The 27,028-nt window shown below is 46.3% G+C and overlaps 1 protein-coding gene across 6 annotated transcripts in view; it reads right to left on the bottom strand.

Moving 5' to 3' along the window:
- Positions 1 to 25,786, bottom strand: part of LOC120514060 (6-phosphofructo-2-kinase/fructose-2,6-bisphosphatase 4) — a 51,133-nt gene extending 25,347 nt beyond the window's left edge. For 4 of the 6 annotated variants that reach the window (XM_039734158.1, XM_039734160.1, XM_039734159.1 and 1 more), the window contains exons 1-2: positions 10,295 to 10,444; positions 3,019 to 3,135 (exon numbers count right to left, since the gene is read on the bottom strand). In XM_039734158.1, the coding sequence (XP_039590092.1) occupies positions 3,019 to 3,135; positions 10,295 to 10,400 (223 nt within the window). In that variant the 5' untranslated portion in view covers positions 10,401 to 10,444. Of the gene's footprint in view, positions 1 to 3,018; positions 3,136 to 10,294; positions 10,445 to 24,913; positions 24,975 to 25,724 lie in introns of those variants that run through there. The other 2 variants (XM_039734162.1, XM_039734163.1) reach the window with 2 other exon arrangements.
- Positions 25,787 to 27,028: the final 1,242 nt, after the last annotated feature.

Raw genomic sequence — 27,028 nt, 5'->3', positions numbered from 1 at the left:
AACCCTGCTCTAATATTTCTATTCCTTAAGGATTAGTATTTCACAACCCTTGTTCCACTTACTGGGAAAAAGAAAAGAAAAATGTTTCATACTTAGAAAGATTTTTAATTTTTATTTTTTGGTTTTGTTTTAACCAATCTCACTGGGATCTCATCTCAGTGGTCAAAAAATACCTTCTCCTTATCTGGGCAAAGGTGCAAAAGGTCCACAGCCAAACACAACATCAGGTTGCAATATCAGGTATGGGATTAGGGCAAGACACTTCTGGTTTGCCCCAGAGCAGAGTGACACTGAACCCTAAATAATTTCATTCAATGGCTGTGAAAGCAGGCCTCTGAAATGCAATTAATGTTTAAGTTGTTTCAGACCTACAGGTTTTTTCTGTTGAACTGCAAAGCTTTTGGTTTTGTTTCTTTTAACATTAAACCACACTGAAGCATTCCGTTTGAGATGCTGCCAAGGTACAACTCTATTTGCCAGGCTACATTTCTGGAAAGAGAAAAAGAAGCAGTAGACTCAATTACAAGGTTGTAGTCAAGAAAGAAGACATAGAATAGAAAACCTCATGAACCAGCTGCTGTATACAGATTGCTGATGGGATTGGAGGCATAGGATAAAGATATAGAAATTATTTTTCTCCCCAAAAGTCAAGTTTTGTTTGAGCTCAGCAGTGTTGATGGAATTCATCATGATATGGATTACAGAACAATCCAGGTGATTCTGTGATGGTTTTAATAAGCACAGGCCACAGTGGCTACATGAAAAGGTGGGTCCTTGTAAAAAACAACTAATTTCATGAGAAGAATAGTTACTGCCAGAGGGCCATGCACAGCAGAGGAAAAAGTGCTATCTAGTGGGACAATCTCCAGCCTTTATTCTTAGCAGCCACACCTACGGAAAAGTTTCCCAAAGCCCACTGGTATCACAACCACAACTATTCAAAAGAGCTTCCAAGGCTTAGTATCTCAAAACCACATTGCAACACAATTCTATTCAGGCATCTAATTGACCTCATTTCCTTCAAAAAGCACAGATAAAAGTCCCCTGCACTTTTAACCATTTCACATTCTATACAACAGAGGATTTTGGAAGGAAAAAAGCACAGAAATGATGACTGAAATTATTTAACCATCACCAAAAGCCTGGGCTATTTACCTCCACCTTCTGTTCTTGAACTCTCCAGCTTGCTTAACGTTACATGAAAAGATGGCATTTGTCTTTTCTCTGGTTTACATAACCTCATAATTTGAACCATCTGTCTCAGAGAACAAGGACTCCTGCTAAATTAAGCACACACTAATTTTAAGACATTAAGAGCCAAAGGGTAGCAGATGTTAGGGCTACTTGATACTGATCCTCTATCAGTTCAGTCCCACCAACTGGAAGAATTAGGGAAAATGTCATCTATTCCCTCAGCCAGGCAGTGAGGTGTTTCACATGGACTTCAGTAAAATTGCTTCACTGAAGACACAAACAGAAAGGCTCTGTGGTTTTTCTGAGAAAATCTCAAAGTCACCCTTTCTAACAAAAACAAACAATACTCAGCAACCAAGGACACAAAATCATATGGCAACTTTATATTACATATTTTGTAAAATCAGGCAGCAATGCTCTACTTGTTTTTCATCAAGCACAAGTGTGTGTGTTTTCTGATATGCTGCTCACAGTAGCCCACAGAATTTTTCCTACCAGCTGAGCCAAACCTCACCTACAGTAAAATTAATATCTGGGATACAGCTAACAAAGCATGAGCCAGATGTGAATAATATCTTGCTTGCTGTCCAATACTGGACTTCTGCTTGTCCAAGATCACACAGTGAAGTGCCCAAACTCAATGACATTTGTACATAATACACCCATAAATTTCATTTACATGTGTATCTAACATTACCAGCATTTTGTCACCTTGGATATATGCTAAACTACTTGGATCGTTATTCCATTTCAGCCTAATGGATAAAACTGAACTCTGAATTAGCTGGTATTGGCCATCAGAAGGGTTAAACCAGGTGAAAACAGTCAAAATCAAGTGATAATTTAAATCCACTAAACTCTCATACTCAATATAATATATCCCTCATAATGTCTCTTCTAAATAAAGCACGTTATACAAGTTCCTAAAAGCATAAGAAAACACCCACACGAAAAGCTTTACCCTAGAATCAAAAGGCAGTTTAAATATAGGCCAGAATTTTTCATCTTGACTTCCTAGAGTGACTAGGAAATACATCTCTGAACAGCCAGCCAAAACTCCACACTTTAGTATGACCTCACATGTTTAATGTCATTTAAATTATTAACTAGGCATAAAGCTGCTATTTCTGCACTGGACACAGAACCACAGCACACCAAACATGCCTTACTCTTCTGCAGAGAGAGGAGAAGGAAGGGGAGGTGGCTGCCCAGAACCTCAAATGCACTGAGGTCCTGTTTACTGGGCCCACAAGACACCACAGGAGCCCAGGCAGGTCCTTGGAACAGCCAGTCTGAGCCAATTTCCTGCCCAAAACACACAGAAATCTTTAAGGAGATGATAACAAGTAGGAACTGGCTGCCTCAGTCTTTGGGTTCTCAGTATTTATACAAAGAACTGCAAGTCATTCCACAAACAGAAAGAAGTAAAGAACTGCAAGTAGCACAAAGTTCACAGAGAAATAAAGATGGAGAAGTTGGGAAGTTTAACCCAGAACTGCTCAACTGCTTGTAAACAACATTCCTTTTCACCTACATGAAGAAAGGAAAAGGAAAACAAGGGAAAAATAAATAAACAAAAAAGGGCAGTGCCTCATGACAAGGGAAAAATATTTATTTAGGCACCTGGTAGAAGAAGGCAAAAGGACAGTCAACATAATTTGATTAATTAACACATAAACAGCAACGTGCCTCTGTATGTTATTGCTTAAAAATACCTCAACAAAGCAGAAGGATTTAAAGTAGTCAAACTTGGCAACAAAATTACTGGAAATCAGGTTTATAAACCACCTGTCCTTCTGATGTAAACAAAATTAAACCCATCACCTTTCGTGGGCACTCCAATCCAATTTAAGTAGCGTGTCAGCTTCTTGGAGATGTAGGTTTTTCCTCTTGCTGGGAGACCCACCATGACAATCAGAGTAGGGCAGTTGGTCATACATACTGCAAGAGAAACAGGAACAGGATTTACCAAGAGCACTCCCACAAAGCAAGGCTGCTGCTGCTGCAGGGGAAAACCTCTCTGAGAGCTCCCCAGGAAGGTGCCCACCCAAGCAGCTCATGCACTGTGCCCCACCATTTGGGGCTCCACAGCAGGACAGTGACCACCCTTCTTACGCTGAATTTTGGAAGGGTCAGTCAGGGGTAGTGCAATGATGGGCATGTGAGGTGTAAACAGGCAGGAAAGTAGAAACCTGTGTACCTGCATACAGAAACAATATCAAAATAAAGGTGACTGACATCTTATGCCCCTCTGTACCTCAGTTCAGTGCTTGCATTGAAAGGAAACAGCAAGGTGTACAGTTTTTAAATAATTTTTATATTTTTAATAAAACACCTAAACATTGTTCAACCTTTTCTTGATTTTGAGCAAAACGAGTATGACAAATGCATCTTAATACATTACAGTAAGACATGCTACTCACTACTGATTATTTCTCCTTTAAGCATAATTAACACTAAAATCTCTCCTGAGCAGAGCTCATTTTGGCTGTTACTAAGAATAAGACAAGTACTCTATACAACCAAGTACAATAATGTGATATAGATATATATGTACACACTCTTAATCAAAGCCAGAGCATTTAATTAAAAAAAAAAACCTCAACACTCTACGAGGCTGAAGGAATTGTATGTACAATCTGAAAACCTTGAGGCATTTCCTTTCAAAGCACAAATTTTTGAACATTTTAACAGCACAAAACTAAGGATACCTTGCATTAATCTATCACAGCTACAAGGAACTCCCTAAAAAGAAAGAAGATATTAAAGTGAGGCAGATACCACCAGCTCCCTCCACCCTCTGTTTTTAAGGGAATTCAGTTCTGTACAATCCACATGTGTAACAATTTCCTAAATGCCTTGACAGAGGAGACATCAATTTACTCCAAAAGACCAAATCTCAGTGATTTGCTGTAAGGCATAACTGAACTGAACTGTTGTACAAAGGGCTGTGATTGCTCAAAATTCCCAAACTCCCATCTGCATAAATCTGGTGCAGATAGTTCATGTAACAGAGCAGATTAGCAAAGGCAGATGTGCTGCTTTAAAATGCACATTGAAAGACACAAAACAAAGAACATTAAAAATACACCACTTTTCATGAGGGAAAGGAGGAAAAATGGTACCCAACCTCAAATCCATGAAACTCAACTACTCCCTGTAATGGCAACTACAGGGAACTAAATGCAAGCAGAACAGATCTGTCCAAACATGACCAGGTCTCTGGAAGGACACTGGTAAAAGCCCTCAGAGTAAGCTCCTCTGTGCAGAAGCCTATAAACAAGAATGTTAATAATTTCTTTTCCTCTTTGTCATAAGTTCAGGCTGTGAACCCCTCTCCAAGAGGGTGAAGGAAGTCTCTAGGGAAACAACAAAGTCTGTGGAGTGCCAAGAGCACAGTGCATATTAAGTTAACAGCCTTGCTTCCAGCTTTAAGGACAGTACAGTAAAATGCTGAGAGGAGAGAAACCCCTGGGCCCCAAGACATTTTAAGAGAAGACCTTTTTCTTCAAAGCCTGTTCAAAGGTCCTTCACCTGAAACACCTAGCTCAAGTTTTGGACAATTTTTCAGTACAAGCAGTGAAGTAAGAGCTGTAAAGACAAACCAGGATCTGTACAGAAAGGCTCCATACACAGCCCAAACTCCTCCTGCTCTGCAAGGAACTGTGCTGCAACAGCCTTTTCTATCCATTCCAAGCAGAATTTGCCAACTTTTTGTTCTTAGAGACCTCTTTTTTCTTTTTTCTTTTTTTTTTTTTCTTTCTTTTTCTGGTGCTGGGGTCAGCCATACAAATTTCACCTTCTCACAGAATATTTGTCTTCTGTAATGCAATGATAAACCTGTACTGGAGCAAAACTGAAGTCTGGAAGCTTCCATGAAGAGACCTGCAAACCACTTAAATTAAATGGCTGCTTCACAGATTGTATCAACAGCTACATTTCTAAATTAAGTCCTAATGCCTGCATGGCTTTCTAACCAAGCAGCAAACTAGATCAATACAACTACAACATGCACGAGGGACATTCAATGTGCCAGTCTGCTACCACCTCCATTTTTACACATATTTTCTCAAAGAAAGTACAAAACGAGAAAGCTGCCTTTGTTAGAACCCCACATTGTCCAGTTTAACAGGCACACCTTTTATTCCAATCATTCTGGTGAGTAACCACAGAGCAGAAACCAAGAGAAATATCCCAATAAACAAGCAGCAATCCTACTCTTGTTAGGTGCCAGGCTGTGCTTTTATTCTATAAAGACAGATGCCCCTGTCTTTGTAAGGAGGAACATCACTGATGCCAATGATGCCAAATCTGCTTTTACAAAATGCCACAGCCCTGTAAGCAACACTACACAGGACATGGCGTACAGGACATGCCACCCCTCAGTGCTTGTCCTTAACAAGAGGGTGGCAGTTCATAGATTAAAATTCAGGGCACTAAAGAAATGTTTGGTGCTCTGGATTAGATGGCCACCAATGGCTGCAGCCTCATACCACCTGCACAGGTGGCACTCAGTGACAAACACACCTTTGGCAAGTGGAAGCCAAAGGCACCTGTGCTGGCCAAAACAGCCCATTCACAGCTAAGTCCTACTCTTGTTAGGTGCCAGGCTGTGCTTATATTCTATAAAGGCAGGACTAAAAAGCACACAAAGCAGCTATTTCACTTCTTCTGTACCTCAGTGTAGCATTCTCAACACACAAAGACTCAGCACAGCAGACTTTATTTCCTCCCTTATGATCCTGTGTAATTAACAAGGCTTAATTTTGCTCATTAGCTGAATTAAAAAGTTAAGAGCAGAACAGAATGTCAAGTTCTGGTATGTATCAAATGGATGTAACAAATACTCCAAATAAATTAATTATCCTTCGTTTTATCTACACCACAGCTTTCTCAGCAGAACACTGCCAACACTCACTGCAAGCAGGGAGAAACAGTCATTCCCACGGAGGTATTTTCAATATCAGTGTCTCATGGCTTACATTTTCCCTTGAAGAAATGTAAGCAAGTTTGACACAAGGAAGTAGGGTGATAAAAATAGCCAAACATACCACAAATTACACATATCCCAGTGGCACAGTGGTCAGTCCCCCTTTTCACAGCACCTCACCACCATTCAATTTATATAAAAAAACTTCCAGTGTAAGCTACAGGTGTGTGAGTTAGAGCCAAGGCAGGCTCCTAAGGGCAGCTTTCTCTCCACTCCTTACCACTGGATTGTCTGATGTATCTTCAGAAATATCTCTACATGGTCTAGTCTCCAAAAAACAATCTCATTGTCCACTACTCCTTTGCATATGTAACTCCTAAGGGTTTCTGACAGTCCCAACCTGTGGATATGCCATCAACACTGATTTTGTGAGAGGAACACAAGCACTCAGAACAGTAAAACAAAACTTACGGTTTGTACACCATCTTTTGCTAAAAATGCTCCAAGACTTCAGTCAGTTTTTTCTTGTGATATATGCATTTAAGAGTGCATGTTTATAAACAGCATCGCCAAAGAGAGGGAGCAGAGAAAAAAACACACCCAAAATACCAGTGAGGGAAAATGGCTAAATGATGAAATGCTGCAACTGAAGCAAAGTCATTATCCCAGTTTAATATTTCTTAAACATTAGAACAACACAGCAAGTTGCAGCTCGAGAATAAAATTATGACTGCCTACCCTGCTGAAGTTTAAGACTTAACAGTCAAGGAGAAAGAAATTACATGTTTATTTCTTGCCTCTATTGTGAAACAACGCAAATGCAAAAAAGAAGGTTGTGAAACCAAACTGGGACATGGAACAATCTAGATGAGCCGTGCTGCAATTCATCAGCCCTCAAAACTCTTTTGGATCTTGTGAAATCCAAGTCAAGAGTTGATATTTTCCAGGTTCACTTACTACCAAACAAATGATCAGCTGTCCTTTCCTTTGACCCAGAATTAGATTTTGTTTTTTCCTTATATGTGTTAAGGACAGATGTTTTTTGTATCAAGCTGTTACTGTTAGAGATTTGAAGTTTACGAAGTGTTCTTGCAGTTTTTCTATGGCCTTTAATTCAAGGCCTGCTCTCCAAAAATCCTGTACTATTTAGAGGCTCCTAGACAAATATCTCTGACTTTAAGCCAACACAACCACCCTTCCAAATAAGGTTAGCCCTAAGTGTTTTACCCACCACTTATCCCAGTCAACCACTGTTAATCCATCATATCTTTTTAATCAACACTGACAACCAGTCTCCCTTCTTTGCATCCCACAGGGATGAGTTCCCCATCTTCCTGAAAAGCATCTGCTCCTAGACCTGAAGAAGTCCATCATCTTCTAATCTGTATCTCCTCTTTTTGTCCAAACTGCCAGTTTTTGCCATCACCTTGGTGCGAGGGATTCAGAATTCATTTGTCTCCTGGCCAGCTTTGTGCCACCAGCTGTTCCAAGCTGCTCTGTCATTCACTTCCTCAGGGTCACCTTTTGCTTCCTACAGCTTTGATGCCAACAGCAAGGATCCCATCTCACACCCTGCTCCTCAGGCACCACCCTCACCTCATTCACTCTCCTGTTTTCAGTTCCTAGCGTTAGGAGCATAAATACACACCAGCAGCATGTGCTCAAAGGGTAGAGCTCTTTAGAGCAGAGATAATAATTTGATACTTTTTTTTTGGATGTACATTTCTACTGCTGTATCATCAGCAAATGACATTTATTAGAATGACCAAATTTCAGCAGCTGCTGTAGGGAAACAAAGCATTTAACTGTAGTGGGGGAGGAATGTTTAACCACAGGAAGTTCACTGTTTATCTCTCACCATAAACATCCTCTGCTGGCCTCCCCAAACAACTTTCACTAGGGCCTACTCAGCTATTTGTTTTTTATGTCCATGTTTACAGCCCTCTGCTTGATTCAGAGGTTGCAACAATCTGAACATCCAATGCCAAGAACAGCTTTAATTCAACCTATTCACAGACAAAACTCTTCACAAGTGACCACAAAAGGCAAGCCACAGCTATTAATAACACTCTGCACTTGCAGTGCCTCCAGGTGTGCCTCTGGAAGGTCACCAGAACAGTCACCTCAGCTGCACCTGTGCCACCAGCTCTAAAAGCTGCCTGCTCAGTAGGCTGCACACAGACACAACTGCTCCTCACAGACCTTGTACTGCACAGACTGAAAGAAATGGCTCTTCAAAGCCCTGTGACAGCTAAACCCTGGCACAGCTCAACAGATTTCTTCCTCCCAAGACAACAGCAGTAGCTACAACTTTCAGAAAAATCATACTAGAAACAGCTAACACTGTACATAATTTTGTAGACAAACCTGCTGAGTCCTCCACTGGAAGTGTGTACAGTTCTGCTCATCCACCTTCTAGAAGGATAAAGACTAAAGGTAGTGCAGATAAAGATCAGCAGCACAAAGCAAAAAAATAAAAAAAACCACCAAACAAAGAAGACTGAAAGAGTTCATCTTGTTTAGCCAAGAAACTCAACACAGAGCTACTAACTTCACTTTTCCCACTGCAAAGCTACAGCTGAGGACAAAACCACTTCCACCTTGAGCAGGTATTTTTGGAACAGTATCATCTACCACAGTTACCTGAAGCAGCAAAGAACCAGAACTGGTCAGCCCAACAGGGCCCCAAGTGACCCATCGGGGCAGCCCATCCTGAGCTGCCCCAGCACCCACAGGTCACACTGCCTCGCCAGAACACAGGGAAACCTTAGGGAAAAGGAGTCTGCAACACCCCTGCATGGGAAAAATTATGAAGTGCTCTCAGTTTGCTGACATGAGATAGGTTTTATCAAGGAAAAGTAACTTCTGCCCCTTTGCAGGCTGTTTGTAATTCTTGCATATCACAAATGACTGCAGATTTTTTTATGGGTAGAGCTGCAAAAGGATTTAAAAAAAAAGGCAATCTCTTTTTCTAGCAAAAGGGTTTTTTTCATTTATAAGGGGTCTTGGGCATTAAACTTAGTGAGTCCTACAAAAAACCCCATTGGCATGTGATTTTTTTTTTTAATTTATAGCCAAGTGAAGCTAAATAATTCTGCCAAGAAGATAATGTACATCGTCAAATTACACATGACTCATATGCAATTTTGTTCTTGGGTTTGGGGGACGTTTTTGTAAAGCAGTATCTGTGTCAGAGCTATAACAGATATTACTCTGTTTGGGAAAGAAATGCCACATTAAGGCTAAAACGAAGCAGTCTTCTTAGCATGTTTATAAAGCATTTATACACATTTTCTTTCTATTTCAGCATTCATCTCAATCTACCATGGCTCAGACGCTGCAGTAATTCAGTTCGCACAGAAACACACTCCTGCCTGCTTGCCCAGCACACAACAAGAGAGTTAGGGGAGGTTTGGGGTTTTTCTGGGGGGAGGGGGTTTGGTTTCCTCCTTTAGCAAGGGCTGGACCAAAGCATGAGCAGAGAGCCAAGGCTGCAGCCCATGGACTCCAGCCACAGCGGCAGAGCCTCAGCTCTGTCAGCACAGCCTCTTTGCATGACAAATACAAACAATTCTACACGACAAAGCCCCTTTTGTCTGCAAAACTGCCGTGTACCGGACCGCAGTTACTTAAATAAGGGGGGAAAATGAAAGGAAGAGGGGGAAAAACAACCTGCGAGGCAAAGTTTGTTAATGAACTATGGTTTACAAACGCCGCAGCCAAAGTCTCAGGAGGCTGATGACTTGGCTGGCTGCACCTCAAAATATGGGAAGTCATTAACTCATGGAACAGATGGGCTGATACAGCATTGGCCTTAAAGGAAAAAAAAATACAAAGGAACACAACAACCAAAACAAGAAGACTGTGACATTTTTAGGCCTCTCTCCAAGAAGAATATACTGAACACAAACGCTCCCTGACACCAGAGCGCCCAACACATAAAATACCCAAACAAACCCGCAAAACACCAACAAAAGCAACCAGAAAACACATCCACTCCAGCTGAGCTTCCCTGCCTTCCGCTGGGCACAGAGCCAGCAGCTTCGGGGCCCGACCCTCCACGGGGGACCCGCGACCGCCGCCCCGCAGCCCCGGCAGTGACCGACCCGGAGCGCCGGGGCTCGGCTCCATCCCCTGGCCCCCCGAGCCCGGCGGGCCCGAGCCGCTCACCGCCGCGCTGCGCGCTGTGCCCCGCGGGCAGCCCGTTGTCGTAGGGCTCCCACGTCTTCTGCAGCGGGTTCTGCGTGAGCTCCCGAGCCGCCGGAGCCGCCGCCATCCTCGGCCGCTCCCGGCTCCCACCGCAGTGGCGGCGGGCGGGGCGCGCCGGGGCCGCCCCCGGGGCAGGGCCGGCGGGGAGGCCGCAGCCCCGCCGGGCTCCGGGAAGCCGCCCCGGGACACCGAGAGCCCCGCGGGAAGGTCCCGGGCCTGGCGAGGATCGTGCTGCGAGCAGGTGACTCCGCTCCGTGCTGCTGCTACTGAAAAGCCTTTTTAAAACACAAAAAAACCCCTCAAAACCTAAATATAGAACGCCCAGGGAGCGCGCACTGTTTTAAATCATGCACTGAGACATTTTTCCAATTAAATTCTGTTTTGGCCTGAAGGCTAAATTAATAGCGATGCAGAAACACATAAACAAACCATAGGTTTCCTACATCCTATTCGGCTCCCCCCAAAAAAGCTGCTAACAAATGGCCCTGGAAGCTGCAGTGGTTTGGCTAAACACAACACCCGGCTGTCACCTTTCCCCATCACCTTTACAGCTTGGGGAAACCCACTGACTGGCCTAAGCAAAGCCATAAAAAAGCTCAATACTTCACATATATACACCTCTCTATATATTTTACAGAAAATAAAAGCAACATAATGAAAATGTGGCAGTGAAGTGCAATACACACTTTCATTATTAATCACTCCATTGTTATGACACTGGCCTAAACACAAGTGGAGCCCAGTACATACTTTCTTTTTTAATACTAACCAGGCTCTGATCACCTGAGGATTATTTTTAGTCTTTCTGTTCTACTACAAGCTAAAATGTACCTTTCTAAACAACAAAAAAATCTTCTCAGAGACATTTGGGAAGACACCTCTGGGAAAGTCAGTACTGTTTTTCCAGAACCATGTTTGCGTGACCTGCTCTTCCCTCTGTTCCATTTCCTTCTCTCCAAGGCCAATGACAGTTTTCCTCTGTAGGTGCCCCACACTATATTTTTATCCAGGATTTTCTTCATTATTTTTTTTTGGGTCAATAGCTGCCGTGGGGAGGGGCAGAAGGGTTACAAGAATTACATTGCAAGAAAACTAGGAGCAGAGAGAGGGAGGTTTTGAATGCTTAAAAGCTTCTTCTGTCAGCTGTGTGTTTACTTCCAGCAGCAGCCCAAAGAGGCGTGAGCAGGAACAGCTCCACCTGTGTCCCAGGTTTATCCCAGAAGCCTGTCTCCTGTGCACGCAGGGAATGTCGCAACACACAGGACGTGGATTCCAGGGTAGAGTCCAGCAGCAGGACGTCCCCACCTTCCCCTCCTGTGATCACAGCAAGGCCAACGCCAAGATGCCCCAGCTTCCCTAGCAATGCCTCCAGTAAAGCCCGGAGAGCCCACAATAGACAAAATATTAACAGAAATAAGATATCAATAGGAACACCTTTATAAACCCCACTTCTCAGGTTTGTTTCACATACATTAAGTAGGAAACTTACTAAATCCTTTCAGCCTCTAGAAATAAAGTTTGTGCTTCCTTTCTGCAAATCCACACCCTGCACAAGAACTGGAAGCCCAGTCGCACAACTGCCTCGAGCCAAGAACACTGACCTGATCTTGCTCATACAAGAATAGCATTTTTCAGAAGCCTGTGGGGTGAATGGTCACATTTCTAAGTATCGTCCTCAAAGCACCAGGCACAGGGCCAGTTAATTAATTTCTTTCTGCTCAGGCAGATTCAAACCAGTGACACCTGCACAAAACTTCAGTTAAGGGTTTGTCCAGGTGTCTGTAATAACAACAGAGGTGTTCAGAGACACCTGCTAGCCTTTGTTTTTGTGAGGCACAGAGTTCAGCTTGGCTGAGGACAAGCTTACATGATTATGTTGTACTCAAGGGTTAGTTGGTTCGTGGTTTGTTTTTAAACCTCAGTGCAGTAATGAACTATTTGATCAAGGACACGGAGAAAGCAAATACAGGTATCTTGTGCTACTCCTGAGGTCTCGTTTCAAAACATGGTTTACAAGGGCACTACATTCACTTCCCGGGAAAAGACAGAACAAGTGTTGCCCGTTAGATTCCCAGTAAATGACAGAGATCACCTCCTGCAAAATCTCATTATCCTCAGCTGCTGTCTTAATGCAAAGGCTGGAGGAGCAGAGCTGATGCCTGCAGGTGAAGAGCTTTGTTTTCTACAGGGAAACCATGAACAAGCAAGCCTTTACTCCCGGGAAGGCTTTTACACAAAGCATCTGCTCTCAGGGCCATGGTGAGCAGAGAGCTCACCTGAGAAACCACCTCTCTCCAGAGGCAGAACATCAAGGGGGAGGGCAGTCTTGGAAAATGGGCTGCAGCATGGAAAAAGCGCGCTTGAGGCAAGTGACAAAGTTACACTAAGTCTCTGGGAACAACTGACAAGACAGGAAATGTAGGGGTTCAATGCCTACAGCAAATGGTAATTATTTAGAGACAGGGAGAAATAAACGAGATTGAACCAAGGTTTCTGCTTGATGTTACATAAACCCAACTTGTATCTGTGAACACGCTGTACCATACGACAGCCACATAACCCAAGTTTCACAATACGTGCAATAACTTCCACGTACCTCATTTCCCTAGTAAAGGTATCACATTTTAGTCTAACAACCCAAAAAACATCCACAAACCACACAACATCTCTCCCTCCTGTCCTTCCACCATCTCTCCGGCAGCACACACTCACTATGTGGAACAGGGAAGGAAGATTTTCCAGTCTCTGCGGTGCCCACACCCTCAGCACCGCGAGCACGCACAGCTCCCCACAAACCCACGCCAGGCCCTTGTGCAGCGCAGGGCATCCGAGCGAGAGCCGGGAGGCACTGCGGCACGACAACGACACATGGGCACAGCCAGCGAGTGAGGGGGTTATAGAGGGTTCCGGCAGCTCTCCCGCACCGCCCGGGGACAGCCCGGGGGCACCGGGGACAGCCCGGGAGCACCGGGGACGCCTCAGGCTCCCGCGGGTGCTGCACCGCCCGCGCCGCCAGGCGGCGCCCTGGCCCCTCCGCGGGCACTGCGCGGGCGCCCCCTGGCGGCCGCGGCGGGCAAAGGCACCGCCCCCGACGGACAGACGGACACACGGAGCGGGGACGGACAGACGGACGGACACACGGAGCGGGGACACGGACAGACGGACACACGGAGCGGGGACACGGACACAGCCACAGCGCCGGCCATCCCTGTGCTGGAAGCCGCTCTAACCCGCCGGGCCGGCCCGTGCCCAGACAGTTCTCCTGGGAACAGGAATTCCCTGGCACCCTTCAGAACGGCAACGTCACAGCCAAGTGACACCGCGATGGCCGTGCCAGGGGACAGCAAAGCTCCGCAGAACTAAAATGCAGCAGGAGTTGGCTTTTAAGCGTACGTGTTAGAGTCAGAGGTTGCAGAAAGCTACAGGGAAGGAAAGCCCATCTACCGGCCTGAGTTATTTCTTAAATAACAAAAAAAAACCCCAAAACTATTCGGAAGAGTGAGCCCACACTCAGAACTAAATATCCACATTGCTTTCTAGGCATTAAACAGCAATAAATCATATTTCATCATTAATCTATACCATCCATTTCTCTAAAGTAATTCTCCTTCCAATAAATCATGGGATATACTTTGCAGTCCCACATTCTCAGCTACCCACTTTGACAAAACCCACAGTGCCCGACCTCTACACACACACCTGGCAATAATCAGCTGGGAAAAACCTAAATCCAAACCCTCTCTATTGCAAGTGGCAGGTAACTGCTCCAGCTCCGAGTGACAAAGAGGAACTTGTTTCAGTTATCCCATCTTAAGGTTGGCATCTGCATTTTCTACATCTGGCAATAATGAGAGGGGGACAGACCAGAGTTTAAGTTCTTATCCCTGTTTATGAAGGTGCAAAGACAGGGCTGTGAGGCTCCCCACTTACAAGTACTCAAAAAGACATCAACCCTAGCACAGCAGCAGTTTTGTTTCAGCACAAATTGAGGAGAGACAGAGGAACACAGACCTTGCAATAATCATTACACATGGCTGTTATTCAAGAAATACAGACACACACCTGCACAGCCTTCAGCCACACACATACCTTGCATATCCAGCTTTGACACCCATCCAAAGCTCCCCAGTTTCACATGGACTGGCTGGCTCTGACCAGCTAACAGGCATCCTTCTACACTGCATCACAGTGTTTGTATAAAGGAGACAGGATAATTCCTGTTGAACTTAGAATTTATTTTCTCTTTCAATTAAAAAAGAAAACCCCCCCAAAAGAAAACCCAAAAAAACAAGCGAAAAGATTTTAAATGTACCTTCAGCAGGCTGGCGGCAGTCCTTCATTGGCCAAAATCTATGCAGCTGGAAGCATCACCCCAGGACAGCAGCTATCTAATTTATACCAGGCTGTTACCACACTGCAAGCCAATGAGAGGAGTCAGCGACCACACACACAACTATGCTTCACCCTTTCTGTTCACAAGTAACAACTGTCCAGCATTTCAAAACTGGGTTTCAGGTGGAATGGGAGAGATGTCTCCCCACTCAGCTGATGTGAGGCACACTGCTGATGGAGTTTTTTTGACCAAGTATTTGCTGGGGTGCTCTTACATGGTGAAAATACGTGTAAATGCACCCAATTTCTGCTACAATGACCAAACTTATTGCACAGCAGCTGGGACACTTGGCCTGCTCTGTCACATCCCTCGTTGCACTGGCACCTCAGCAGGGAACAGACTGCTCTCTCCTCCAGGTAATTCCCATATTCCTGAAGTGCAGATCAAGCCTGGCAGGTTTTTCCTCCCTGTGCAAGAGAAGTCCCTAACAAGCTGCCTGGAACATGATGCCCTTCTGCTCAGCACGCTGTGACCTCTGTCAGCCAGGCACTAACCCAGCCTCGCTGTCCATCTGCCAGGGAAACCCAGAGGTGAGGGAGGCTGCTCCACAAACAGCACCCCTCTTCCTGCCTGGGCTGCTCCTGAGCTCCTGCATGATGACACAGAGAATGCCCTGGGAACAGTCATCCTCCACAAGAGATCCCCCAGGAGCTAAAGGCTTCTCCGAGAGCTTCCCACAGGGAACAGAGTAAGTTCTCTCCCATTCAGAGCTTAGCAAGCACAATGAGCAATGCAGGCAGAGGGGTGCAGTGCTGGGCTAGCAGAGTGACACACACTGACTCACACTCCTCAGTTCAGGCTCTCAGGACATTTTGTTACATCAGCTGCTTAAATGAAGACTTCCCATCTCATCGAGGCCACCTCTGGCTCCCTCCTCAACCCGAAGTGCCATTCTCCTTTTTGTTTTCCCACAGTCCAGTGTCCCAGGAGTCAACCCAGCAAAAATAACAAATAGCCCACTAAGTCCCCAAAAATGTCAAGCATCCCACATGACAGGTTCAGCAGGTTCCCCGGACCATCTCCACAGGTCCTTCCATCTGGGACTTGATTCCAAACAAACTGAAATCACAAGGGCCAGGCCTTGTGATACACGGCCCTAGCACTTCCTCCATTTCTTCTGAGCAACAACTAAGTTTTATTAGTGGCACCATCCACCCCATATCTTATTTCCCATCACTGCCTAAAGGAAAAATTTTCCAATTGTCTTGGAGTAGACTGCTACCCCAAAGACAAGCAAAAAGCCACTAAGAATTCAGAAGCAAAGCAAGAATCTGCCCTCAGCAAGACACACCTACAGAAATTATTTTCTAAGAGTTCATTTTACTACCAGACTTCACGGCTACAGATCAATCTATCAAAGAGATTGATAACAAATACCCAGGTGTAATCATGCTTTAGATGAGAATAAGCTACTACTAAGGACAAGAAAATTCTTCAGTGCTAACTGGGGAATAGATTTAAACAACACCAAGATCCCACACAGACAAAGCCATATAAATACAGATACTAAAGAGATTCCTTGAGCTGAAACAAAATATTCCTTAGCGTAGATAAGGAAAATAATTCATCCAAACACAAAATGTTAATGTCAGGCAAATCAGCAAGAAAACAAGCTCCTATCTATTCCAACAACCACCAACACGTCTGATACAAGGGAAGATCTGACAGGGTTTGGGCCCTCAGAAGCCTCACACCACACTTACTTGGCTGGAGAGACAGAAAATTCCCACAGCAATTTGCTTTTATGACATTTTCCTCACTGTCTGCTGAAACATCATCAGAGCTATTCATGGTGCATGCACAGCAATGAGGCAGCCCGGGCAGCAGAGCTCATGTGTGCCTGGATTCCAGCACAGGTGTGCTTCCCAAAAAACCAGCAGGAAACAAGCACCAGCCACACAAAGGTTTTATCGTAAGAATTGTACCAATAAAACTCTTGGATCGCTCTCCACAGAACTCACTGCTTGCACTGCAGGCACATGAACTTTATTAGGGGAGACAGAGCTGATCAGCAGAACATCATCTCACCAGCACGTGGACTGCACGAGAGCCCAGAGCAAACACTGAGACTCACACACAGCAATATCAACTAAAATAATGTACACCTTGCAACACTGCCACTCTGTTCTTTGTTATCTTCACGTGAACCATTCCTCAAGGCATGGTCACTCAGAGTATTTTCCTTATTTCTAAGTATGTTAGTCTAGATGTTTACATTTCAGAAGAAATAACTGATCTCTTTTAAATGTGGGAGAAATTTAATGTCTGGAGATAAACCCTTTTGATGAGATGCTGTTGTTTTCACACAGGGAAGTTTCCTGGGTTAAGCCTGGCATTACTGGTAGATTTAAGGCCAGCCTGCATTAATTCTGTTTGTTAAATCTGAAGGACTAATCACTAAATCTTTACACCTTCAGACCAAGCAGTCCTCTCCCATCTTTCCCTCTGAGAGAACACTGAAATTATTTCCCTGAAAAACAGGCAAGATCCTCAAGTGGTGCTTCCAGGTATTGCTTAAAACTATTCCCATCACCACCAAGTTGAGCAACATTTTAAATCTTTCTGTTATGATGCAACATAAAGGAAAGATGGCATCCATTATTCATGTTTTCTGAGTGCAACCCAGTGTTAAAAAGGTTTATCCTTTGTAGATAAACCCTCTCACTGTATACCAGAACTCCAAACTATTTACATGAGGGGGCCTGTGCTTGTGAGAAGTGCAGAAAGAGGACACCAGGACACACAGCGTTTGCACAAACTGCCTATTTGCATTCACATGTCTGGGGGTGAAGTGAAAATCCCGGGTTTCCAAGATGGCAAGTGCACTGAGAGAGCCATTCCGGCACACTGCTGTGCTAGAACCTGATGTTGTTACTACAGCAACAGCACGGCCAGCCCGGCACAGCCCTGCAGGGCGGCTGCAGCCGGGACAGTGCCCAGCTCCCTGCCAGGGTGACACACTGCAGTCACCTGAGAGCCGCGATTTAACCACGGAAAACACGGGCTGCGTTAATCTGTACTGCCTGGAAGAGAAGGGAGAACAAAAACACACCTGCAGCCATGGGGATGTCTGTGTTTGTGCCTCCTGAACCTGCTGAAAAGCAATCTGTGCTAAGCAAAGTGCCTCTATCACCTCAGAGCTCTCTATTCCTTTTCAATCACCAAGCACATGAGAAAAGCTCCCCACTCAAACACTGAGTTTGAGTGTGCAGGTATGAGGAGTAATGTAATTCAAGGGAGCACAAGGAAGGGACTGACAGCTTTAAGTACAACAGACAGCCCTTATCCGGGCTGACAGGCTTATGAATTATGCTCAGTTACTTTTATATTAGATATTTGAACATTTCTGGTGTACACACACCCTCTCTCCTGTCACTCAGCTAGGATCCTATGAATCCCACTTGCTCAAAACTGTAGGTCTAGGCTGCTAAATTAAAAAAAAAAGATAAAACAAGGCAGCTGCTATCTCAGAGTAGAACTAAAACACTTTACGCCACCTTTAAAACCAAATGCTATCAACTGACTTCAGAAGTACATTTCTACAAGAGCTGTCACTTCAAAGGAAAACATCTGTAAAAACTTACTACATGAGTTAGGGGATTTGTCTGATGAGATGAAAAAGGAGAATATACTGACAACAAAGAGTATACAAAATTTGCATGCGATTCAAATGCATGAAATACACCAAATTAATTTTTAAAAAATCTTGAAGGCTTCGGGACAGAGCTACCTATCAGATAGCAGCACTTTAAAAGACAAGAGATAAGAGAGCTTGGGAAGCACCACCCGGGGTTTGGGGTGTGAAATACGGAATGACTGATGGGGAGCCCAAAGGGAAAAAGGCAAGAAGGAAAACAGCCACTGGGCTGGGTGACAAAGCCTCGGAGGTGCAGAGTGAACCTGTGAGTCAGCAGCACTTAATGGAAGCTGAAGCCATGTCAACGCCTGGAAAAGGGCACAGGGAGACAAGAGCAAGACAAGGTCAAACCGTGGGAGGAGGAGGAAAGGCTGGACCAGGAGCGGGGAAGAACATCACCAAAGAAAGAACAACAGCCTCTGGAGCAGCAGTGACTGTGCAGAGAGGAACAAAACAGGGGTCTGCAAACATCTCAGCGACACAAATAACAGGGAAATAGAGAGAAGCACCCCAAGCAGCCCTGGGACAGCAGAGGCTGAGGGAGAGGGGGTGCAACCTCACCTTGTGAGAGGGACTAGACTGCACTGAGAGCCAGAACAAACTTTAAAAGGGGGACAGAGTTAAAGGTCCAGCAGAGGATAGTCCAGCCTACCTCAGAGAGCAGCCAGGGAAAAGCCCATGGCAATGGAAGCAGGAGCAAAGAGAAAGGGGCCCAAAGTCCTCTCAGATTCCTGCATGTCCCACAGCAACAGTAAAGCAGGTTTTGTGAAAGTAAGGAATAAATCCGCCTGGAAAGCCAGCATGGAAAACCGACACTGACACAGGGAGGAAAACAACTCACAGCATATGCGACGCCAGCTGCTGCTGCTGGAAATATTCTTAAGCTCTGTGAAAAAGGAGGGTATTCATCCAAATAAAAATACAAGCAAACCAGAGCAACGCTTCTCAGAAGCTACCAGTAACAGAATTTATAATAAAAGCAAAAATTAATCTTAATTTGGCAAACTGCAATGAAGTCAGGTAGTCTAAAACAGCACTGAAGGGGGAAAAACATACAGGCCAGATACACAGATCTAAATCACAGAGAATCGCAGTATTCAGAGCCTCCAGGGCAGATTTCTCATTTTCTGTGCATTTTGCAAGTAGACCTAGATGGCCTATCAGCTTCCTGAGACTAACTGGATCAATGTGCAAATGAAGAAGCTTAATAAGAGTAATAAAATTATGACAGCCAAAATAATCAGATTTACAGAATGCAGACAGGCTAAACAGCACAAATGCTATGCATTAAACCCTTGCAAGGGGAAGCATTCACCAAGTGAGGCTCCAGCATTAGTAAAGAAGCCTTCTCTTTAAAACAAACAAAATAAAAGCAGCCCACCTGAATTCTCTTTATATTTTGAAAGATAACTTTGGCTCAGCACAAGTGTGTCCCCAGAAAAAATGCAAAAAATTGTTCAGGTGCACAGAAGGCCATACTGCATCACAAACAGCATAAGGGACAGCCTTTGGCACCAGAATGTGTAAAAACACGTTCCAAAATCTAAATATCAATTGAAAGCCAAGAAGGATACAAAAATAGAAAACAAAGCAAGGCAATCAGAAGCAAATGAGTGCAGCAGCCTTCACACTCACCACCCCCAGTGAAAGAGCAGCTGCCCAGGCTCCAGACACCCCATCCTGGGTCACTCTGTGCCTGAGGGTCCCCCTCACCACCAGGGACATCTGAACCTTCTTTTACACAGGACAGAGGTCTCAGAAACATTGGTCTTCCACATTTTAATGAAAACTGGCTAGCAGGAGTGAAGAGGTGCCCTAACACAGTGCTTTGAGCTGGTCCCAGCAGACCTGGGACTGACACCAGACAAGCCCAAATCCCTGGAACTGGCTCAGCCTGAGGAAGAAAAATCAGATAAAACCCCGAGATATAAATCTGTGGGAGATATCTCTTCCAGAGCTGCTTGGATTTTTAAGCTCCTCTACTCTAATTCCCAAATGTAGCATTTCTCAGGGAAAAATGAAGAAGAATCTGAGAGATTGATTTCCCACCAAAAATGAGTAATGACTTCAGCAGTAACAGGGCTGCTCCCCCATCAATCCACCTCTCACAAGCTATCTGACATTTTCTAATTGCAAGAGGTCATGAACCCCTGAAATCTCCTCATTGTTTTGGAGAAACTAATCGCACACGGGTAGCAGAAAAAAAACACAAAGTTTTTCCCCCCCCTCCTTAATGCAGAAGGTAAAGGCTGCACAGCTCAAGGATATCGACAGGGTTCCCACGAACAACAAATGTCTCTTGATATTAACATTTTTAAGCTCCTCTACTCTAATTCCCAAATGTAGCATTTCTCAGGGAAAAATGAAGAAGAATCTGAGAGATTGATTTCCCACCAAAAATGAGTAATGACTTCAGCAGTAACAGGGCTGCTCCCCCATCAATCCACCTCTCACAAGCTATCTGACATTTTCTAATTGCAAGAGGTCATGAACCCCTGAAATCTCCTCATTGTTTTGGAGAAACTAATCGCACACGGGTAGCAGAAAAAAACCACAAAGTTTTTCCCCCCCCTCCTTAATGCAGAAGGTAAAGGCTGCACAGCTCAAGGATATCGACAGGGTTCCCACGAACAACAAATGTCTCTTGTTATTAACCAACAACATCAATTAGATTTCCAGGGATATATGACCATAAATGGAGACTTAAAAGGAAGGAAAACCCAGCCTTAAATCCAAAGAGTGTCAATGATCATTGGCTGCAGTTTCAGATCACTCGTGGTGGTTGTGCTCCTTAAGTCCAAAGAGGGGGGTGCAGTCATATAGAAGCTTTTAGCTATAATAAACCACCACAAATATTTTCTCTTTGCACGTTTTGATTTAAACTATCCACTGGCAAACTGTACCTAACCCAGACATGAGGATTCCTTGCTGCTTAAGGAAACCTCCCCGTTTAGGCACCTAAAACCTGCAGGATCAGACAGAGCTCACCAAGGCTGCTGCTGCGTGCCCGTGGAGAAACCTCTCACGGGGGAACCCGCTGCCAGAGAGGCACCACCACGAGTGGCCTTCCCAGCCAGGCAGGAATAGCACATCCCAGCCATTTTTAGCCTGTCCCAGCCATTTTTAGGCCCGTCCCAGCCATTTTTGGGTGTCACTCTGGTGACAGGCACGGAGCCCGCAGCAGATCAAGGCTGGCAGGGGCTGTTGTGGCTCCTTGCTCAGAGGAGAACAGTGCCAGGAGCCTGGATCACACAGCTCCCCTGGCAGTGCCCAGGGCCACAGCTCAACATGTGTGAAGCCAGCTCCACACAAAGACAGGGCACTATGCCCACAGAAAGAAATTTTTTAAAAATAACTACTCAGGAAGGAGTTCGGGTAGCTCTGGCTCACCTTCAGAGTCAAAAAGAGGCAAGAACTCAAAACCCTTTATTCACCTTTTTTTTTTTGTTTTTATTTTTTCCTATATTTTTCTACCTGTGCATGGCCAGTAAACAATATAGTAACATACTGAATCACCTGGAAACTAATGACATGCAGTCATTTCAGATATCCGAGTGCAGAAATTACAGCTTTAAATTCCATGTTCCAATGCAGCAGGCACATTATTTCTACAAGGGCACCCATGACAAATCCATCCCATTTTATTAATAAAACATTTGCAAAACAACCTTTTTATCCATCACATGGATACAAGTCAGTTGCAATTAAAGAGACTCATCATTTGTGTTCATGGCAGCTCAGGGCTTCAGGATTAATTCCAGAGCATTACTTCAGACCCTTAAATGTTACAGACACCAACACCCAGGACAGCCCCTCATTCAGCAGCTTCTCAAATGACAGATAAGTTTGGAAGAATCAAAACACAACCCTAAAGGCACCTAAAACGGCACTGTTGTAATAGCACAGGTAAGTTGACACATTTTACTCAAAAAAACCCAAGTATTTCTTCTCTTTGCACAGACACAAACTCACAGGCTCAGTACATCTGAGTGATTTTGGAGAAGAGAAGGCTCTGAGAGATATTAGAGCACCAGGAGAGCTGCAGAGGCCTTTGGACAAGGGCATAAAGGGGAATGGCTTTAAACTGTCAGAGGGCAGGGCTAGGTTGGATATTAGGAATAAATTCTTCCCTGTGAGCATGGTGAGGCCCTGGCACAGGCTGCCCAGAGCAGCTGTGGCTGCCCCTGGATCCCTGGAATGCCCAAGGCCAGGTGGGATGGGACCTGAGCAGCCTGGGGCAGGGGAAGGTGTCCCTGCCCATGGCAGGGGGTGGGATGGGATGAACTTTAAGGTCCCTTCCAGCCCAAACCATCCTGGGATTTTACTTCACCAGGTCTGCACCTCAGCAGGTAACAGGTATGTCTGGAGATTAGGATTCATAATCAGTGAGGGATTACAGTACCCAGGGCCAGGTCTTGGCAGGCACCCAGGAACAAGCCTGCTTTAGAAGGTCCCTGGCCCCACGCTGGAGCCTTTCAGAGCTGCCCCTGCCCCTCTGCACGACCAAACCATGCCCAAAACCAACCCACCACTGCTGGAAATAACAACCTGTGTGAAGAAACATGGGACTCTCTCCTGGAGGCCGGCTTTGAGTGCCTGGTAAAAATCTAAATCAGGAATCAACCTACATTACTTAATTTTAGACACTGGAGAGCCCAACCAGACAGTCTAGGGAGTTTGGAGTTGATTATTCTCTTTTGCTGCCTTTTACAATTTAATTACTTAACCTCTTATGGTCTCAGACACCGCAAGCCAAGCATTTTGCCTGTGAGAAAAGGTTAACAGACTAATTATTTCTCTTATAATGGGCAAAAATGGCTTCTGGGAAAACCAGTGCAGACCTAAGGAACCCTGCACTTCCCAGGCTCATGTCTGGTGCCTCCTCACTTGTATTTTGACAATTTTTACCCTTTCTACCACACTGACCTTGTGACTCTTCCCAAGAAGCCCCACCCAGGGTGTGGGGCCATAAGCTTACACTGTATTCAGCAACTTAAAGCAAACAAAAAAAATAGAAACAGAACAAAAACATATGGAGTGGGAAGGTGAGAATACTCCACCAGGTCACTCCTTTCAGATGGTCGAAGCATTCCCCAAGTATGTGATCTTTTCCAGCACTTCAAGTCTAAGATTTGTATTTATCTCAAGGGAAAATCTGTGGGCATCATACGCAGAGATTAAGCCCCAAGGAAACCATGCAAGTCCAGTGAGCCATTCAGAACACATCCACAGTGCTTCACCAGCAATTAAATACTGTCCACAAGTTGGATTTACCAAATCTCTTACTCATAAGAGCAGAAGGAACACTGACGCAATCAAATTGAGAAAAATATTGTTGCAACCAGGCTGATTTTTTTAATTGGATGGATGATACATAAAAAAAAATGAAGTGTTACGATCACTCAATTCAACAACATCCTGCTACTAGTAAGGGTTGTATTTATAAATCAGTACATTTTCATAACAAAATGTCCTATTTCATGGCAGATCCTTCCTTCAAATGACCTCAAGAAAGTTCTGAAACCAAATCCTCCCCACAGTGCTCTCAGCTTTGGGCCCTCATCCTGCACAGCTATCCCTACATGAATGCTCTCATTAGATGATGCACTGATTTAAAAGGACTGGCATCTTATGTAAATGGATGTTACTGCCTTTAATTGCAGCCATAATTATGGGAGTGCCTCCGAACTGAGTAAGGTCACATTAAGCAAACTTACTGGAAACTTTGCAAACTGCTCTGCAACACACTGGACGGGCACCAGGAGTCCCACAATGGGCATTTATTCAGTCCCATCTTCAGCTCTACGTAAAGCACTACAAAATCAATCCTATATATACAGGATTGCTCCAAGTTATAGCTGGTTTAGTTCATTTTGCCTCAAATGAACTAATTTCTGTGGCATTTGCCAACAGAAAAAGTTTAATTTAGAATTAACGTCTTTAAAGATTGAAAAATCTTGAAGAGTCTTCAGGTTTCTTCAGTATTAATGTCTTTATTGTTCCTCCTCGCATCCCAAAGCACCACACGAGCACCAAGGGACCTGCCACAGAGCCAACAAGGAGCCAGGTGCTGACAAGAGCAGCAAGGGCAGTATGCAGTTCCCCCGGCACAGCCACAAATCCCTGCTCTTGGAAGACACCAGCACGAGCATCGTGGCAATGACCAAAGGGGCAGCCGAGGGGTTTTCACTCAGCCACAAAGCAATGGCCATCAGCACCTTCCAAGAGCTGAAAGGGGGTCCCCCTGCCCCTCCGAGAGGTGCTGACACCCCAGCCTCAGTGAGGCCCCTCTCCACGCCCTGCCTGGAGCCAGGCACGGAGGCGGCAGGCAGCTGCCCGCTGTCAGGCTGGCAGAGGCAAAGGGATGGCTGTAAACAAGAGCAAGCCGGTGACTCACCGGGCAGAGCCACAGCCACTGTGCACCCGCTGACACCCAGCTGTGTGTGGCACCGGGTACAGCGGGGTCCTGCCCCGTTACTGCACCAAAGTACCACACCAAACCCGAGCACCACACCAAACCCGAGCACAACACCCTCACTGCCACACCGACCTCTGCCTCCCCTCCTGCCCCACGGCAGCAGCACTGCTTGCTTCATCGTCCAGCCCACGTAACACGATTTTCCTAGGAAGTGGGGAAATGATATCCAAACATAACCATGACTAAGGCCATGGGCAGAAGTTTTGGTGCACTTGCATCACAGCTGTCAGCCTGTATTACACAAAGTGCCTGGCAAACAGGCCAGACCCCGGTGCTCAGAGAGAGCCAGCCCTTCCCAAGGAAGGCCCCAACCAGCCGGCAGCCAAATCTCACGAAGGAAGATAAAAAAGGTGCAGATTGTGTGCTTTTTATGGAGCTGCCCTTAGGAATAAGGGAAGAAGAGCTAACCAGTTAGATCAGTATTTGCCAAAGCTTTTACACCGTTCCTCGGCAAATGGAGAGCACCGAGCCTTGGAGGAGTGAGATGTAAACCCGCCTTCCTACAGACAGTTAAAAAAAAAAAAAAAAAAAAGTCCATCACAGCACAGCAACCTCCAAAAATAACTCGGCAAGCAAACAGCTGCTGCTACACTACGATTCCCTCTTTCCACGCCACATCTCCCAACCCTTCCTTCACCCAGGGCTGCTCCAGCAGAAGCCGCAATTCCCATTTCCCACCGGCCGAGCTTTCCGAGATGCCGGGCACCCTCACCGCTCGGTGGAGCCGGGAGGGAAAACCCCGACCAGGGCTCCAGGAAAACACACATTCCCCGCTCAGCCGTGCCCTGAGCGCGCAGGGCTCTCTCGGGGCCGCCCCGTGGGGGAAGCGCGGAGCGGGAGGGGAGAAGCGGCGGCGGGGTCCCGGGGGTCCCGGGGGTCCTACCTCGGCAGCGCCGGCCCTGCGGGCAGCGGCCGCGGCGGCGGCAGCCCCACATGGGCGGCGGGCTGGGCTCCGCTCCCCGCTCCGCCCCGCGCCGCCCGCAGCCCGCGGGCTGCCCGGGGGTTTGGGGGAGCAGCTCCCGCACCTCTGCGCGGGCACGGCCGCGGAACCCCCGCACCGCCCGCCCTGCACCCCCGCACCCTCCGCAGCGCACCCCCTGCACCGCACCGCACCGCACCACACCGCTGCGTGTCCCATCATCCGCTCCCTGCCCGGACCGCGGCGTCCCGCCGCTGTCTGCTCCCCAGGGCGTCGTGTTTTGTTAAAATGAGAAATTTAAAATAAATAAATTAATAAGAAAAAATTAAGTGGACGTGAGGGAGGCGGGGTGGCTGTAGCCATTTTGGAGAGCTGGGTGTGAATGCAGCCGGGGGGCAGGAGGTGGAGGTTGGCAGTGGCCGGAGGAATGGGGCTCTGCTCAGCTGGGCTCGGGAGCCGCGAGCCCTGGGCCAGGCTGAAGGAGCAGCGAGCCATAGGCCAGGCTCAAAGAACAGTGAGCCCTCAGCCAGGCTCAAGAAGCAGCAAACCCTAGGCCGGGCTCAAGGAGCAGGGAGCCCTTCGGCTGGTCTCAAGGAGCAGCAAGCCCTAGGCTGGGCTCAAGGAGCAGGGAGCCCTTCGGCTGGTCTCAAAGAGCAGCAAGCCCTAGGCTGGGCTCAAGGAGCAGGGAGCCCTTCGGCTGGTCTCAAGGGGCAGCGAGCCCTAGGCCGGGCTCAAGGAGCAGCGAGCCCTAGGCCGGGCTCAGCAGCACCGCGCAGCTTCTCCGCGGAGCCAGCGCTGAACCAGCCGAGCTCACCGCTCCGAGAGCAGGGCAGGGCAAGGAGAGGAGCAGGGCCGGATCCATCTCCCTGGGAGCCGGAGCGGTCCCGGTGAAGCCAGCCTGGGCACACACAGCCCAGCCTGGGCACACACAGCCTCTACGTGCACTCGGACAGCCGCCCGCCCGCTTCGGGCTGCAGATTGCGCTGCCCTTGCAAACAGCATCCCTCAGGACACACAGCATTCCTCCTGAAACAAGCTTGAGCTTAATGACAAAAATCCTCAAGGTCTTTATACCATCCTTGGGGTGATACTGAAGTGCGTTTGTTGTTCTGTTCAGGTTGGGACACGTTATTTCTGTGGCTGCCTTTCCTCACGGCTTTGTAGTTTTGTTAGGCTGTCCCCCCGAGGCAGGCATGAACTACATGGGTGTGTGTGGAGGCTTCAGAGCTGTTATCACACTGCGAGTCCTGCGCTGGGGTGAGGAGCTG

The sequence above is a fragment of the Passer montanus genome, unplaced genomic scaffold, assembly GCF_014805655.1.
Source record: "Passer montanus isolate IOZ18808 unplaced genomic scaffold, ASM1480565v1 scaffold9, whole genome shotgun sequence".
Classification (NCBI taxonomy): Eukaryota; Metazoa; Chordata; class Aves; order Passeriformes; family Passeridae; genus Passer; species Passer montanus.
The sequence above is the reverse complement of the archived record's forward strand: the minus strand, read 5'-3'. Positions and strand labels throughout refer to the sequence as shown.